Source organism: Hylobates moloch, unplaced genomic scaffold, assembly GCF_009828535.3.
Source record: "Hylobates moloch isolate HMO894 unplaced genomic scaffold, HMol_V3 SCAFFOLD_15, whole genome shotgun sequence".
Classification (NCBI taxonomy): domain Eukaryota; kingdom Metazoa; phylum Chordata; class Mammalia; order Primates; family Hylobatidae; genus Hylobates; species Hylobates moloch.
The window spans coordinates 77,168,773-77,182,218 of record NW_026652290.1 but is presented as its reverse complement, the minus strand read 5'-3'; the positions used below and the strand labels follow the sequence as shown (position 1 = coordinate 77,182,218).

At 38.4% G+C, this 13,446-nt stretch overlaps 1 protein-coding gene across 5 annotated transcripts in view; it reads right to left on the bottom strand.

The window, feature by feature from the left end:
* Positions 1-138: 138 nt before the first annotated feature.
* FBXO11 (F-box protein 11) overlaps positions 139-13,446 on the bottom strand; it is a 100,861-nt gene continuing 87,553 nt past the window's right edge. For 3 of the 5 annotated variants that reach the window (XM_032178507.2, XM_058428788.1, XM_058428786.1), the window contains exons 14-22: positions 13,012-13,106; positions 11,606-11,728; positions 11,428-11,513; positions 6,407-6,483; positions 5,840-5,983; positions 2,945-3,055; positions 2,228-2,335; positions 1,788-1,896; positions 139-1,082 (exon numbers count right to left, since the gene is read on the bottom strand). In XM_032178507.2, the coding sequence (XP_032034398.1) occupies positions 773-1,082; positions 1,788-1,896; positions 2,228-2,335; positions 2,945-3,055; positions 5,840-5,983; positions 6,407-6,483; positions 11,428-11,513; positions 11,606-11,728; positions 13,012-13,106 (1,163 nt within the window). In that variant the 3' untranslated portion in view covers positions 139-772. The remainder of the gene's footprint in view (positions 1,083-1,787; positions 1,897-2,227; positions 2,336-2,944; positions 3,056-5,839; positions 5,984-6,406; positions 6,484-11,427; positions 11,514-11,605; positions 11,729-13,011; positions 13,107-13,446) is intronic. The other 2 variants (XM_032178508.2, XM_058428787.1) reach the window with 1 other exon arrangement.

The following is a 13,446-nucleotide window of genomic DNA, read 5'->3' as shown; positions in this document are numbered from 1 at the left end:
TTTTACAGTGCATCCCTTCCTAGGAAGTCTCATTAAAACACTCACTTTTTCTAGGGGTGATTCTGAATGCTGCACAGGGAAGGGAAGGAAATAATAGTCTTAACTTTTCTTAAAGGATACCAGAAACATTGCTGGATATAATTTAAGATTAGTGTTTTCTCTTTCATAGAAAGAACGTACATACTGGGACATGAGTACAGTTACAGCAAGTCTAGGTGTGCTAACAAAACAGGGCACATTCAAGTACAATAAGATTTTGCTTGAAATTAAAAACAAACTACATGAGATTAAAGCATTAAAATCATATTTCTCAATCTGAATACATGTTAAAAAAAAAAAAAGGAACGCAGAAGTGCTAGCTCACATTTTTACCATATTACAAAAGCAATTGGTACCCATGTCCATAAAAGCAGCAACAAAGCTGCTTGTCTATTGAAGATTACTACTGCAAATTGGACTGCATTCAATGCTAGTTGTAAAAACACCAGCTTTTCAGAAGTTGGTATCTGTACAAAATTGCAGCTTATTTTCTTCACTTCTGTCCCTTCAAGTCTTTACACAGTAATGCTAAAACACCCAGCTTTGAGATCCTGAGTCAATATATTGCCACTTTCTTTTTGGTAGCTTGAGCTTCATAGTGTCAACTGACCTTGTGTATCCATTTTAATACAGTCTCTTCCTGTAGCATGGGCAAATATTTTAAATCTTCTTCCAAAAAAATGTTTTAAGTTATGATGTTACAATGGCAGGACTTTTTCTTTAGGGAAGGAATTCAGTTGTGCTGCAATGTATTAGATTCTATGGGTGGAGCAGAGTCATATAGTGTATCTGTATCATGTGTAGGCTCACCAGCTAATGTACAAGGATTAGACAGTGTTCCAGCACCACAGTCACAGAAAAACCTAAAGCAAAATGAAACCCAAATATTAGAAAAGTGAGGGGGAAAGTAATTGGGTAATATATCAAGCAAGTGTGCTACATACCTATCATGTCTAATAAACTCTACATCATGTCCCTGATGGCACTTCTTAATGCAGTTCACACATATGGCATTTCGATCTGTGGTGTTACAAGTATGACATCTAAAAAGCAAAAGCTTAAATTACTTTTCTCAAACATGTCATTAATGCAAAACACTCCATTCTGCTTATATATTACCCTATGACCTTTGGCTTTAAGAGGACCAAAACAAAATTCTTTGTGGCTCCAGCCCAGATTAATTCTGAAAAGGAACTTTAATGGAGTAAGTGATTTTCCTGTCGTCTGTGTCTTCTGAGGGAAGAGGAATGATTTGTAAGTTGTATAAAGGCAGTTCTTTCCACTTTAAAAGCCTCTCAAATCTTTCTGGGCTGAATCAATTGGGAGGAGTGAAGAGTCAAAACTGTCACGGTGATTGGGATATATCAAACACTTAACCCCGACATCTTTACCTTGAAATTTCTAGGAAAACAATACATTACACAACATGAGTTACATGACGTCAGTTACTGTAGTATTAGGTTTTTCCATAGTTATGGTCTTTGTTTTGTTTTGTAGAGACAGGGTCTCCCTATGTTGCCCAGGCTGGTTTAGAACTCCTGGGCTCAAGTGATCCTCCCACTTCAGCCTCTCAAAGTGCTAGGATTACAGGCATAAGCCACCACGACTACCCACAGTTACAAAATTGATTAAAAATTTTTCAGTTAGTTATAGTCTCAACACTGGCAAATAGCCAAAAATGGTAGGCATTAATTTAAAAAGGAAATCAGTCTTCCTCTTTTCAGGACTCAAATATATTTCTAAGTTACCTGTAGAAATCATGCATGGGATAGCTGGTATAACTTGAAATTTTATATAAACATTGGCCTCTACTAACAGCCTTTTCTATGGCATCTTGATTGTTCATTATTTTGTTATCTGCAATAAAAAAGAATAAGTAAAAATCCAGAGGACTGTTAATATTTTAAAAATTAAAGATTATAGGATTATTCTAACAGAAGAGCCACTATTTTTAAGAGCTTTAAATGAAGCTAACCAATGAAGTAATTGTAAGAAATCAGCTAAGAATAGAATTTTCCTTGTATAAGATACTCCAACCATTTAGAACCAAAGCTCTGTTTCTTTCAAAATCTATCTTAAACTGTTGCCAACTTGGAGAGTGACATAAGGAATCAAGCTATAAAACGGCTTCTGATTATCTTTCATAGCATATTGCATATATTTATAGGTATAACAGACTCCAACATACCTTTCATTGTCACATTAACACCAGATGCTAAAAATAAGCCTCCAAACCGGTTGTTAAAAATCTGATTGCCTTCTAGTGTTGCAGTTGCGTGATTTGTAATTTCAATACCTGAAGTAAAATTTACAAAGTAGATACATCACTTTATACTGCTTCTTAAAAACCTGAAATTAGCAAGCAAATGTAAACTGCTTCTTTTATAAAAGTACATTAACCCTCTTAATGTCTACTAAATAAAATGCAGATACTTATTTCAACGGCTAACAGTAACATTCACTTATCAATGATTATGGTCAAAACCGCAATTAACTTTCTCACCAACCTAACTGTCTTAAAGTTTAAATACATGATACTTGGATTTCATTTGCATCCATTCTAACATCTGTGTTTCTGTTGCAGATTTAAATTGGTAAATTCATCTGAGGAATTCAATCTATCTGTATTCCTAGTGGTAATACAAGCCTGCGTTTATTCTATCCCAATAAATGTTTCATAATCACGACTAAGCAATAAGAGCAATATTTCTTAGAAGTCTGGCTTAGAGTAGAAGAATCCAGAACTTGATTAGGTGCTCTTGTAAGTGAATGAATAAACGGGCATTCAGCCACTTCAGCACACTTTGCACATTTTAGTTAATAAGCAAAACAGAATGAATATACTCCACATCAAATACTTTGCAGAACTATATATAAGCCACAGGTAAGAAAAGAAAATACAAACCTGCAGCAAATCCATCAAATATTCTGTTTTTCCTTAAGATTGGATGACTATTAGTGCTGATGAGAACACCTGCTTGAGCGTTCCTGAAAATATCATTTTCTTCAAGGAGACCTATAATAAAATATTTCCTTAGATTAAGGCTAATGCGTATAACAGACTCTACTAACCTTTTTGGTGGTATTTAGGTTTGCTTTTAGTTTCTTATTTAACTGCATGGTAAAATTCCCAGGACTATTTTTTCAGCCAAAACCAAAGTTTATTAGTAATTCAGAGGTATTAAGGATCTAACAAAATTGCTAAAATGACAGGTAAGAGCATTCTAACCAATACTCTGCCATCTCCATGACAGCAGGGACCATGTCTAAGTTTACTCACCACTTCATCTTCAGAGCCAGGTTCATAGTTGATTCTCAATGAGTATTGCTGAATTAAAGTTAATTCCTTTGAAATATTTCTAGAACCTTTGTATTCTCTTATTTTTAGTTCAGGCAAGCAAACCCTTATTTCTGGCCTTTATTACTATAATCATTTCCTGATGAGTTTCCTTTATTCCAGTTTCATCTGCTGCATAGTTTCCAATCAGTTCACTGCAACTCTTATCATGCCTCTTTCTCTAACAAACTACTTTCAGAATAAAGTTTGATATCACCTTGCCTTTCAAAATATCCCTCCAACCTACTTGTTTGTCTTAATGTGAGACATGGATTTATTTCTGTAGACATTTAACCCCTCTGGTATTTCACATTATTGACCTAAACTTTCATCTGGATGAGTGGGAAAAATCTGACTCGGACTTCTTGGGGTCCTCCTCCTGTTCACTCTCTGGGTATTAATATTTCTGGGTTCTGTCCCTCATTTCCCTCTGCATACTCTTTGGGTGATCTTACATTTTGCAACTATTACATACACGCTGTTGCTTTTTTATTTTTGAGACAGTCTCACTCTGCCACCCAGGCTGGAGTGCAATGGTGCGATCTTGGCTCACTGCAACCCCTGCCTCCGGGTTCAAGCAATTCTGCCTCAGCCTCCCAAGTAGCTGGGATTACAAGCACCTGCCACCACACCTGGCTTTTTTTTTTTTTTTTTTTTTTTTTTTTTTGTATTTTTAGGTTTCACCATGTTGGCCAGGCTGGTCTCAAAACTCCTGACCTCAAATGATCCACCCACCTGGGCCTCCCCAAAGTGCTGGGGTTACAGGCATAAGCCACTGAACCCGGCCACTGTTGCTAATTCTTAAATCTATTCCTTTAGCTTAGTATAATTAATCACATTCTGGTCATAACCAATTTGGATATTCCAGAAGACACCCTTGGATTCAATGTTTAAAAACTGACCTTACTAATGTTTTCCAGAAACCATTTCCTATATAACTTACCTCAGTGAAAAGTAGTCACCCAAATCAGAATCCTGATCATCCATATTTCACTTTTCTTTCAACCCCCATATTAAATCGATGACCCAGTCCTGTTCCACCCTTTTTATAGATACGGTCTTGCTATATTGCCTAGGCTGGTCTCTAACTCCAGACTCAAGTGATACTCCTGCCTTAGCCTCCGGAGCAGCTGGAAGTACAGGTGTGAGCCACTGCCCAGCTGGTTCTGTCCTTTTAAGTATCATTAACATGTCCCACCACCCCCAACCTTTTCACACCCTTATGCTATCATTTTAGTTTAGGCTCTCATTATTTATTGCCTGAGTTATTCTAAGTCCCTGTCTCTAATCTTGATTATTTCCACTACAACCTCAAGTGCTATTGCTAAGATGGAGTCCAAACTCCTTATTGCATATAGAAAACCTCATGATTTGGGCCTTGCCCCTTCCATAGCCTCAACTTTCTGTACCTCTTCCCTTTCAGTTTCCTCTAGACGCACTCCATCACACTATACATTTTATGGATGTAGTGCTGTTTTGATTTAGCGTATCTCTAGCATCTGTATCATAGTGGTTGGTACAGAGATGTTAAATCAGTATTTAAAGAATAAAAGTGAAATAACATCTGGAATGGTCTGTTTGCCTCTCCCAAACCCATTTGCCAGTAAATATCTACTCATTTTTCAAAACACAGCTCAAAAGTGATTTGACTTGCATGAACCATTTCTCACCACCTTGCAGATAAACCATTCTGTATTGTGTGTCTTCACTATATTTTGTAAAAACTATCTGAGATATGTCACTACTGAATTACTAGATTATAAGCTCCGGGAGAGTCTGTCAATGGAATCATCACTGCTTGGCTGTAGTATTAAATTTTGTTCATTAAGTCTTCGTATGTTAGAGTAATAACTAGCTAGTCTATGTAAGATAAGTACAAATGTTGGGTTATTGACATTTCAGGACAGTGATTTGCATTTGGCAGCTCTGTGAATCTCTGTATACATGCATCTGTAAGGGGCAGGCACTATGGAACTTTTGCCTCAATGCAAAGTGAGTTGACCTTTATGAATACCAAACCAGGCACATTTTGGCTTCATTAATTCCACTCTCCAACAAACACAGTTGAAAACAGTTACAAAAGCAATACCCGTTTACTAAAGACATTTTCAAATATTTACAGGTCAATTAATTTCTCACACCTATTTCTATAACTTGACTTTGAAGTTTATTATAATCATATTACTATTCTGAATTTTAAAAGGTCCAGAGAATGTAAACAAATTCTATCTTTAAAAAGGCTTACTGACAACTGCAGACTCAAAGTGGCTACAAAAGGAAAAGTATTGTAAACATTTGTCTCTTAACTCTAGGCACTAATCTCCTAAACCAGCTCAACTTGATAAGGAAAAAGACTTGAGATTCACTCATTTATAACTTAGTTAGCAATGTCATTGATCATTAAAGATATGGAAGAATAATGGAAAACTGGATTTTTCACTAATGCAAAATTAACAACAATACCTCGACCCCCATTAAATATACAGATGCCACCATCTCTTCCATCATGGATTTTATTTCTTCTTAGTGTAGGATTACTATCTGTCTTAATCCAGACTCCAGCCATTGCATTGTCAAATATTTCATTGTCTTCTATACAGCCTAGACCTATAAATGCAAAAATGTAGGTTATGTAGAAGGTATATTTCTTTTTATTTTATTTTATTTTATTTTTATTTATTTATTTTTTTTGAGACAGTCTTGCTCTGTTGCCAGGCTGGAGTGCAGTGGTGCGATCTCAGCTCACTGCAACCTCTGCCTCCCGGGTTCAAGTGATTCTCCTGCCTCAGCCTCCCAAGTAGCCGGGAATACAGGCGTGTGCCACCACATCCAACTAATTTTTGTAATATTTAGTAGAGACAGGGTTTCACCATGTTGGCCAGGCTGGTCTTAAACTCCTGATCTCGGTTGATCCACCCATCTCGGCCTCCCAAAGTGCTGGGATTACAGGCATGAGCCACCGTGCCTGGCCTAGAAGGTGTATTTCTAAAGTTTATTAACACAGAGAAAAAGATGACAGATTAAACCTACCAGAATTATAAACTAGAATTCCACCATTCTGTCCTCCCCAGATTTTGTTGCGTCTAATTTTGGGGTTGCTTCCAGTCCTGTAAATAGAATAGAAAGTAATACCATTTCAATAGCTTCTACTCCCATATCTTCATGTTACGTGAGGTAAACAGTGGAGAAATCCACATAAGTCACGTAGTAAGAATTAACTAGACAATGGAGTCCAAGATGCCCTGAGAAGAAAGTGGTTTAATTTTGCTTAATCCTGTATTTCCCACAGAACATACTTTACTACAGATTATTATTGTAGAGTTTCCTAACATGTAAACTATATGGGGTTATATTAAGTGACTTATATATTCCCCTCATATGTAAAATGAAGGAATGAATTACAGGCATACCTTGGAGATAACTGCAGGTTCTATTCCAGACCACCACAATAAAGCGAGTATTGCAATAAAGAGAGTCGTGTGAATTTTTTGGTTTCTCAGTGTCTTTACATTATACTGTAGTCTATTAAGTATGCAATAGCATTACATAAAAAAAGCACACACCCTAACTTAAAAATACTTCATTGCTAAAAATGCTAATAACAATCTAAGTCTTCAGGGAGTTGTTTTTTGTTTTGTTTTGTTTTTTTAAGAGATGAGGTCTTGCTCTGTCACCCAGGCTGGAGTTGCAGTGGCATGATCATAGCTCACTGCAGCCTGGAACTCTTGGGCTCAAGCAATCCTCCTGCCTAAGCCTCTCAAGTAGCTGGGACTACAGGTGCACGCCACCATGCCCAGTTAATTTTTGTATTTTTGTAGAGATGGAGTTTTGCCATGTTGCCCAGGCTGTTCTCAAACTCCTGGGCTCAAGTGATCCACCTGTCTCAGTCTCCCAAAGTGCTGGGATTACAGGCATGATCTACTGCGCCTGACCAACTGGCAGTCTCTTAAAATAAGACAATTAGGTTTGCCACATAGATTGACTCTTCCTTTCACGGAAGATTTCTCTGTAGCATGCAATGTTGTTATAGCATTTTGCTCACAGTAGAATTTCTTTCAAAATTGTTGTCAATCCTTGCCAACCCTGCTACTACTTTATTAACGGCTTATGCAATATTCTAAATCTTTTGTTGTCATTTCAACCATGTTCACAGCATCTTCAACAGGAACAGACTCCAAGAAAAACCACTCTTTGCTCATCCATAAGAAGCAATTCCTCATCGCCCAAGTTTTATCATGAGGTTGCAGCAACTCAGTCACATCTTCAGGTTCCATTTTCTAATTCTACTTCTCTTGTAATTTCTACCACGTCTGGAATTAGTTCCTCCACCAAAGTCTTATACCCCTGAAGTCATCCATGAGGGTTGGAAGCAACTTCTTCCAAACTCCTGTTAATTATTTTTTTTATCCTGGCCATAAAAACATTTATTTTTGTATTTAGGTTTGATGAATGAACAGCCATGCAGAAATGTGATTAGACACAAAGGATTTGGCCTAACGGTGATGGACAGAGTTGGGAAACCCAGCAAAGCCTCTCTGTACAATTCCCCTTCCCCTGGGTACCCCCCTCGGGAATGAGGATCTTCCAGGGACAAGGGAGAGAGTGACCTTGCTAGGTTTTATGGCTGGGTTTGAGAGAAAGGAATTCTAGTTTCTAATACCTGCTTTGAGGAAAAGGAATTCTGGTTTCTGGGACTCAATTTGGGGGAGAAAAGAGGGCAGGAACCAGGAGGGAAGGACAAAGACCTGACTTCTGAGGCCTTCCAGTCTCCTCTGGGTCATAGTAGTCCACATGCCAAGGTGCCACACTTCGGGGTTTAATGAGCCCTGACAGCAGGTCCTTGCAGATTTCACAGGTAACTTGTGATCCGAGTAACTGGCTTTCAGTCTCCCAATTTCAGAGGACTTTAGCAAAGCCTGGTTGAAATTGGCCAAGTGTTAGAAGAACCTCTTCAAAGCTGAAATTCATTGAGTTCTTCAGCTGAGGGCGTAAGAATCCCAGATGTAAGGTTAGCAAGAGTTAGAAGTTCCGGAGTCTTCCCTGCATGCCCCAGCTCTTGAGCATCAACAGGCCAGAAGCTCACAATATCTGATCCTCCTGTGGCTCAGCAGGGATGTGTTTTAGAGCAGCATGTTCAGAATGAAACTGGCGCACGTAGTCAAGCCTTGAGGGCCTTTTGAAGTCATGCGTGGCCCAGACTGGCCTCATGGGAACACAGGTGCTCCAGCACTCATAATGTGTTCAGGACTAGGTAGGGGGGAAACTTCAGCCCTGAAAACATCCCCCTGCTGTCTAGACCAGCCTGCCCCATGGCCAAGGGTGGTGAGAACTCTGGCCACCCCTTGGGTTGCACCTCTGCCAGTACTAGAATTTTGCCCTTCGTGGGCAGAAAAGCTCAACATTTGGCTCAGGGCATAACTGTAATTTTTTTTTTTTTTTTTTTTTTTTTTTGAGACAGGGTCTCAGTCATCCAGGCTGGAGCACAGTCGTATGATCATAGCTCACTGCAGCCTCAACTTCCTGGGCTCAAGCGATCCTCCCACCTCAGCCTTTCGGGTAGCTGGGACCACAGGTGCATGCCACCATGCCTAGCTAATTTTTTCTATTTTTTACAGAGACAGAGTTTTGCTATGTTGCCCAAGCTGATCTTGAACTCCTGGCCTCAGGAGATCCTTCCACCTCAGCCTCCCAAAATGCTTGGATTACAGCACTTTTTCAGATCTCCTCCCAGGAATCATGAATGTTCTTAATGAAATCTGGAATGGTGAATCCTTTCCAAAGTTTTTCAATTTACTTTGCCCATATCCATCAGAGAAATCACTATCTGTCAATGACAACTACTGCTTTCTAAAAAGTATTTCTTACATACAAAAATTTAAAAATTGAAATTACTCCTTGATCCATGGACTGTGGGATGGATGCTGTATTAGCAGGCATGAAAACAACATTAATCTCCTTGAACATCTGCATCAGAATTCTTGGGTTACTGGGTGCATTGTCAATGAGCAGTAATATTTTGAAATATTTTTTCTGAGCACTAGGTCTCAATAGTGGACTTAACATATTCAGTAAACTGTACTGTAAATTCATGTGCTATCATCCATGATTTGTTGTTCCCTTTATAGCGCACAGGCAGAGTAGATTTACAATAATTCTTAAGGGCCCTAGGGTTGTCAGAATGGTAAATGAGCACTGCCTGCAACTTAAAGTCATCAGCTGAACTAACCCTTAACAAGAGATCAGCTTGCCCTTTGAAGTCAGGCATTGACTTCTCCCCTCTAGCTATGAACGTCCTGGATGCATCTTCTTCCAATATAAAGCTATTGAGTCTACACTGAAATCTGTTTAGTGTAGCCACCTTCAACAATGATCTTAGCTGTATCTTCTGGGATAACTTTCTGTAGCTTCTATCTCAGCATTGCTGCTTCACCTTGCACTTAGCTTTTTTTCTTAAACCTCATGAATCAACCTCTGCTAGCTTCAAACTTTTCTTGTGCAGCTTCTTCACCTCTTTCAGCCTTCATAGAACTGAAGAGAGTTGGGTCCTTGCTCTGGATTAGGAATTGGCTTAAGGGAATGCTGTGGCTGGTTTTTTGTTCTATCCACATCACTAAAATATTCTCCATATTAGCATAAGTCCATTTTTTGGTTACTATTTTATTTTGCTTTGAACCCTGAGAAACTAAGCAATAAGGTTGTTTTGCTTTGCTTTCTTATCATTCATGTGTTTTCTGGAATAGCATTTTTAATTTCTTTCTAGGACTTTTCCTTTGCATTCACAACAAGAGGCCTAGCTTTTGGCCTATTCAGCCTTTTGACATACTTTCCTCACTAACCTTAATCATTTCTAGCTTTTGATTTAAAGTGAGAGATATGCAACTCTTCCTTTCACTTCAACACTTATAGAGGCCATTTGAGGATTACTAATTGGCCTAATTTCAATACTGTTGTGTCTCAGGCAACAGGGAGGCCTGAGGTGAGGGACAGAGATGGGAATGGCTGCTTGGTGGAACAGTCAGAACACACACGACATTTACAGATGAAGCTTGTTGTCTTGGGTGCAGTTAATGGTGTTCCAAAACAATTACAATAGTAACATCAAAGATCACTGATCAGGGTGGGTGTGGTGGCTCACGCCTGTATCTCAGCACTTTGGGAGGCCGAGGCGGGCAGATCACCTGAGGTCAGGAGTTTGAGACCAGCCTGACCAATATGGAGAAACTCTGTCTCTACTAAAAATACAAAGTGAGCCGGGCGTGGTGGCACAAGCCTGTAATCCCAGCTACTTGGGAGGCTGAGGTTGCGGTGAGCTGAGATCATGCCACTGCCCTCCAGCCTGGGCAACAAGAGTGAAACTCCATCTCAAACAAACAAACAAAAAGGATCATTGATCAGAGATCACCATAACAGACATAATGATAATGAAAAAATTTGAAGTACTCTAAGAATTATAAAAATGAGACAGAGACAGGAAGTGAGCACATGCTGCTGGAAAAAAATGGCAGAGAGATCTGCTCAACACAGTATTGCCACAAAACTTCAATTTGTGAAAAAAACACAGTATCTGTGACGCACAATAAACTGTAAAGTGTAATAAACAGAGGTAAGCCAGTATATGATCATTAGTACTGCTAGAATTCCAAAAACTTAAAATATTAGAGGGATATCAAAAACTATTAATTTTACAGAAATAGCATAAAACAGAAGCTTCATTTTATTGAGTGCCAATGATATGCCAGGCATAATGCACAAGTATTTTAATACAGACTTCCACTCTCCAAGTATGAAGGATCATATTGGCAGCTGATGTGACTCTCATAGCGGAAAGCAGAACGGTGGAAGTGAGCTCTTATGGCACATGTGCCACTGGCCTCTGTCCTCACCTAGACCAAGGAAAGCTACATTCTGACAATTTAAGTCAAGATTATTTTAAGAATGTGAATACAATAGGGGGATAAAGATTGGGCATTAAACAATAAGCAAATTTCTTCTACACACCCCACATACTTCTAACTCCCTCCCAAAAGAAAGCCAAATGTGAAAACATTTACCTTATCTGAACCCCTGAATACATATGATTATAGATATCATTGTCTTCTAGCACTCCATGTCCATTGTCATAAAAATAAACACCAACCTAAAATTTAAAAAAAAAAAAAAAAGCTTTTTCAAGGGACAAGTTTTTACAAAACAATATATTTCCCATCCAAGAGTCCAGGCTAATCCCACCTGCTTGCCACTGTGTATCCGGTTTCTTCTCAGTACTGGAGTGCTGCCAGTTGTCACCCAGACTCCAGCTAGAGTGTTACTATAAACTTCATTCTCTTCTATTACTCCTTGTCCCTTTTCATGCTAAATAAAAATTACACTGGTTATAATATGTATCTTCTATAAACAAGGCATTTATAGTCTGTTACCCCCTTTATAGACAGTTAAAAAATTTTCCATTTTTGTTTTTTCAGCTGAGTAAGGAGGTAATGGCAACATTCTTTTTGTTTTGTTTTGTTTTGAAATGGAGTCTCGCTCTGTCGCCCAGGCTGGAGTGCAGTGGCACAATCTTGGCTCACTGCAACCTTCACCTCCCGGGTTCAAGCAATTCTCTGCCTCAGCTTCCCGAGTAGCTAGGATTACAGGCGTCCGCCACCACGCCTGGCTAATTTTTGTATTTTTAGTAGAGATGGCATTTCACCATCTTGGCCAGGGTGGTCTTGAACTCCTGACCTCGTGATCCACCCGCCTTGGCCTCCCAAAGTGCTGGGATTACAGGTGTGAGCCACCGCGCCCGGCCAACATTCTTTTTATGTAGCCTCTACCTGAGTTTTAAGCGTTCAAAAAATTTTATACTGTTCTTTAAGTGGTTTTATACTTTTAATGTCACAGTAAGAGTAGTAGTAGCATTCAAATTTTTCTTTAGCAAAAGAAATTAATTCACCCTAGGATGTGTAACAAACTGATGACCTCTCATTTACTAATAAATTAACAGTTACTTCAAACCTATTTCTGGAGAAATCAATTCAAAATGATATGGCTTCATGTTCCCAAAACTTTTACTTTTAGCAGATAATTGAGGACATGTGCATCTCTAGAACCATAAATGAAAATTAAAAGTCATGCCTTGCATAAGGACCTTTTTGAAATTTCCTACATTTTCTTACTTGAATCAGTTGCAAAATTTTAGATTACCATGAGTGAAGACGATTAATACACAGGTTTCAAAATTTTGAAAATTAATTATATTTTAACATAAATTCAAGTGAAAAAGTGGCAGAACTTCAGAGACTCATACAGTAGTCATACTCGTAAAATTCTGGTGTAACAAATAGACTGCAAATGAACTGCTGCTGAGGTTAGCCCATATTGCCAATAATAAAGACTTTAATAAAAAGGTGTATCTCTTATGCCTAAATTTAGTCAGCTGCTGATTAAATTTTACATAATTAAACACAAATTTAAAATCAGAAGTCATTAAGATACTGGCAGGGAGAACAAGAACGTTATTTATTGTCTAGCTATTAAAGACAGTCACAAATTCACACTTCAAAAGTTGAATATGGCCTACCTAAAAGCTTAAGGAGAAACCCTTTATCCCCCTGGTTTTGTTGCATGAGTTTATAGAACTATATACATTAACTTACCACATAAATCCCACCATGCTGGCCATCATGAATTTTGTTATGCCGAACAATTGGACAACTGTTTGTCCTAATTTGAATTCCTGCTAATGCATTGCCTATTTAAAAATAAAAGTTACAATGTCAACATTTGTGAGCCTAGGGAATACAGTAAGGATTTTATATTAGGTAGTGGTTAAAATTCTTACACTAGAATTTTAGTGACCATTACAAGACAAAATTAAGAGAACTAGAAGTGTAAATAGATGCAGAGAGCTGCAGGCAGTAAGTATAGCATAGTTGTGCTATGCTATACTGTGCTATGCTATGCTATAGTTGTGGAGCCCAGCTGCCACATTTCAAATCCCAGGAATTCTACTTCTTGTGTGACCCTGAGTAAGTAATTTAACCTCTTTGTGCCTCTGTATACTGATCAGTAAGTATCTTTGTGCCTCTCTA